At 37.9% G+C, this 4,493-nt stretch overlaps 1 protein-coding gene across 1 annotated transcript in view; it reads right to left on the reverse strand.

The window, feature by feature from the left end:
- Positions 1 to 327: 327 nt before the first annotated feature.
- LOC107548752 (cysteine-rich with EGF-like domain protein 1) overlaps positions 328 to 4,493 on the reverse strand; it is a 36,743-nt gene continuing 32,577 nt past the window's right edge. The window contains exon 11 of the mRNA XM_016229562.1: positions 328 to 1,999. Coding sequence (XP_016085048.1) covers positions 1,779 to 1,999 — 221 coding nt within the window. The 3' untranslated portion in view covers positions 328 to 1,778. The remainder of the gene's footprint in view (positions 2,000 to 4,493) is intronic.

Below are 4,493 nucleotides of genomic sequence, written 5' to 3' on the forward strand. Positions count from 1 at the left end.
AAGAAAAATAGTTTTAGCTAACGTTGTGTAAAAATAAATGAACTTTTTATCTTTTGTACATGCTTCGACTTAATGAAGTTTCATGAATTGACGGGTTTTAAAGTCAATGTGAAATGGTATTGAGAAACCGTTTCCCTTTTGTAATATACTTTATAAGATAAACGACTGAGTATTTGTTGAGGGCAGACATGTAGACAGGGCTTCATGTCATCAGTCTGGAATTGACTGAATGTGAAAGAGTTTAAAAACAAGGCTTTGGTGACACCCGTCGGTAAGTTGTTTCAGAGCAAGAGAAGCTCATTACATTTTAATGAACCTTTAAGAAAACGTTCTTTGCAGTAGCATGCGCTGATGAATCGATCACCATTCTGATTTCATGTTAACTTTAAAAAGAGAGACAAAAAGTTTTGTGGAGCCAAAGAGTGTGCCTGTAAAAGAGTTCAAGTAGTTTCAAACGTTTTCTATTGTAGAGTTCTGTGTCACTAGGTATACATGAGTAAAGCAAGTCAATTAAACAGGTTTTTAATTAGATCAATGTCTTCCACTCTAACCTAACAACAGGTGATAAAACAACTCAAAACATACTTCACATTAAGGCTGGCAGAAGGCATGCCCACATCTCAGCTGTCTATCATTATAGGGCATATTAACATTGGACAAAAAATAAATATGACAAACAAGACAAATAGAATCTGTGATGAAATATTTCCACATTTTCATCTAAAGCAGAAGTTAAAGCATGCAGATAACGATATGATCAATGCACTAAAGCCGCTTGTGCTGAAACTAAAAACATCTGTCAAAGAAATGACTGGAAGGCCACATGTGCTGAATCTGCAGGTACAGTACACTCAGTTAAACGGTAAATCACATTCATTACTATATTCTACCAATTGCATATTTAAAACAGGGTCCCCACAGCCAGAGAAAATGGTGGTTTCAGTGTTTTCCTGGTCGTGATATTCAACAAAATCCTGTAAGTAAAATCTCAATAATGATTAGGCCAACACATTTTCTAGTTGTGCTCAGTAGATATTGCATTGTGAAGAGTAAAACTTGTGATAGTTCAAAGAATCTGCTGAACGAGCTCACAAACTGGTCTGAATCAAAGAGACTAATATAAAGAAGAAGAAAAACGTATCCAGTGTTAATGGAAATTCATTGATCAAAAAGTGTGGGAACCCTGTTGAAATTGTTTTGCCTTTGATGTTGAAGACACTACTTTATCGCTCTCTCTCTCACACACACACACACACACACACAATCACACCGTCCTGGTTTGAGAGCAAACACACTGGACATCTTCTGTGATGGTGCTGCATTCATGTATCCGGGAGCGTTTCAAACAAGACCTCTGGAGCATCCTTTGCGTCACTTTTAAAATAAATAGTTTTATGCATTGGGACGGATTTTAAAAAGGAACACAGTATCCATGTGTAAAAGGGCGTAAATGACAATAATGTAGTGGGAATGCCAGTATGTACAGTACCTCTACCTGAATGAGTTGCATACAGTACGTCTCTTGGGGTTTGGCCAGACATATCCATTACTAACCGTGCAGAGTCTCATAAATACAGCAGCAGTTGAACTGTTGAAACACAGTGTTATAAATGAGCTTCAACATCATCATCATCATCCACAGAGCTTCAATCAGCAGTCCTGCTATTGCCACTCCAGCCCAGTGTTAAACGTCCCTGATTGACATGCATTCCCAGAGCCGCAGCGCTCACCAAACCCAGAGCTTCACGTTTCAGTGGCGTCACCCTATCGGGAGTCCATTAGCGTCCTTTAAGAAAGCCGTCCAGCACGCGGTCGCCCTTCTCTGAGAGCCAGTATCCTGCCATGGCAGCCACTCCTCCGATGAAGATGGCCGTGAAGACCATGTCTCCTTTGGCAGCTAGAGTAGCGAGAGCGCAGATCACCACGCCGAAGAACATCTGCTGGAGCACGAGCACCTCGTCATCCGTCATGTCATCAAACAAGCCCTTCTCTGGCCCCACTGTGAAAACACGAACCAAGGAGGTTACACAGCATGTCTTTCTGGGAAGTGCACAGGAGAACTCATTTTCTCAGAATGTGTCACCATCTAAACTGGGATAAATCACCCTATCCACCTTTTTCTTCAACACAGAAGTAAGCCTATGGGCAAGACTTCCGGTTCATTTGCCGCAATAGAGAAATTACGAGAAGAATAACAACGTGCAGTAAACAGTATTGTTTGCACTTCAAACCAGTGTGTTTGTTATTAAGATAATGCATTAAAATAATATGGTAAGACACACCAATTTTCAATATCAAGCAGCAAAATGAGCTGTTTTGTACAGCTAAAAATAGCTGGACACGGATGAGACCGGAAGCCAGACCCACATTTTTTACGGGAAGAAAAAGGTGTATATCGTAATCAAAATTAGGAGCTTCCTTCAAGTATTCTTGGTCAGAATGTAATGGACAATTTTATATTCATTGCCCTCTTTTTAACTTCTAGACCAATAAATGACGTTTTAAATGAAGAGCACAGAATGTGCATCTGGGCCCGTATTCACAAAATATCTTCAGGGTAAAAGTAGCTCATAACTCGCTGATTTAGGAGAAAATCTTAAAAATAATGGGTGTGTCAGTCCTAAATTTAGGACTCCTAAATGTTTGCTCTAAGAGTATTTCACAAAGCGTTTTAGCTCTAAAACTAGCTCCTAAATCTGTGAAAGGTTAGGAGCAGTGAAGAGGACTCCTAAGCCACTAAGCCCAAGCCACAAACTATCCTAAAATAGCTGTTGCTGGCAATCTGTCTCTGAACGCAAACATTTGAGAAACATTTGAGGATAAAGAGCTTTTAAAAAGGTATCACCTTTGGTTTTGGAGGTTACCCCAACTCCAGATTTTCCTTTGATTATATCCTCGCTTTCATTAAGCAGCTGGTGAAGAAGTAACAGCTCTTCTTGAGTCCAGTTTGGTTTTCTTTTACGTTTGCATGTCTTACTATCAGCCATGATTATTCTACTCTGTTAATTAAAAGGCTGTTTATAAGCATATTCACTAATTATGAGAAGCACACATGTAAGAGGCTGACAATTAGCTGGACATATACTTGTTTAATTAGTGACTCTTAGCCTGCATTTTAAAATCTTGATTTGAATGTGGCAATTAACATTTTTAGTTTTGAACCTATATTTGAATATGGCAACATAATATTGCACTCTACAATATTTCTATGAATAAATCTCTGACAGAGACTATCAGCCAATCACTGTGTGCATCGTTAGTAAGCATGCTGACATCATCCATAGCAACGAGGTAAACCCCGCCCCCTTAATCTGAGTTTAAGACTTCTCTCTATTGCTTAGTACAAGTTTGTCTCAGCAGCTTTGTGAATAGGTTTCAAGAGAAAACTCCTAGCTAAAAACTTTTACTGCTATTTAGGAGAACTCTTAGTGGTAAGTGGCAGGCCCGTAAACAGCTCTCTCAAGCCTCGTTCACTCCGCCAGCGTCTCGCAGCGATCATTCTCATACCAGAGACGCTAAACATTCAGACCCAGCTATTATAAGTGTTTTTGGACTTGTCTTTTCCACTTAATTTAACACTTTAGAAAGTTAATAAAGTAGGAAGTTGCAGTTTAGAGTCAGCGATATCTTTATCTTATCTTATTTGCAAAAGATTGGAAATAATTTCGGTTTATTTTTATTTAGTTTTTTGTTTGTTTTAGTATCAATATCTGACAACACTGCATCGCCGGAAAGCAATCAAAAAAGCCCATGGACAGGGAAACGCAAAAATTAACCGTTATAAACGTTATCAATGCTGTCAAAAACAGTAGCATTTAACACCAGTACACACAGATCTGTAGAATGTAGTTACAGAATGAAATGAAATACACAAAAACTAGCCATGAAGAAGTCTATGCTATGTCATTCAGTATAGTTAAACTTTCACAAATTAACCACCAGTTAAATTATCCACCCTTAAATATAGTAAAGTATTAACAAATTTTGATGCAATAAATAGACCAATTTGGAGCAGACGTCAGTTACGTGACTTGCAGCTGCGCGCGCATAGTGGTGGCAGAAAAACACTGGGAATAAGTGGAGGGAAACGGGTAAAATCCATGGAATAAGAGAAAAAATGTATTGTTGTGCCTTTGGATGTCAGAATTGGAATGCAAATAATTTTTATATAATACTGTCGTCAAAGATGCCATTTGAAGCTAAATGCAGATGTTTAAATGGACAGACTGGATGAAACCTGCTATGATTACCCAACTTTTAAAGCATAAATTTGATTTAAACAATAGGTCTATATAATATTCTTATAGGGGACATATTGTATTAGCGAATATTGTAAATACTATTTAAACCTATAACATTTTACATAACATTTACCTATTTTATCTCACAATTCAGACTTTTTTTCTTGCAAATGCAAGTTTATATCTCCTAGTTCGGACTTTATAACTTTATTCAAGTCAACAATTGCGAGTTTGTCAATTCTGAGGAAAAAA

This window comes from Sinocyclocheilus grahami, unplaced genomic scaffold (assembly GCF_001515645.1).
Source record: "Sinocyclocheilus grahami isolate Dianchi unplaced genomic scaffold, SAMN03320097.WGS_v1.1 scaffold354.1, whole genome shotgun sequence".
NCBI classification, from domain to species: domain Eukaryota; kingdom Metazoa; phylum Chordata; class Actinopteri; order Cypriniformes; family Cyprinidae; genus Sinocyclocheilus; species Sinocyclocheilus grahami.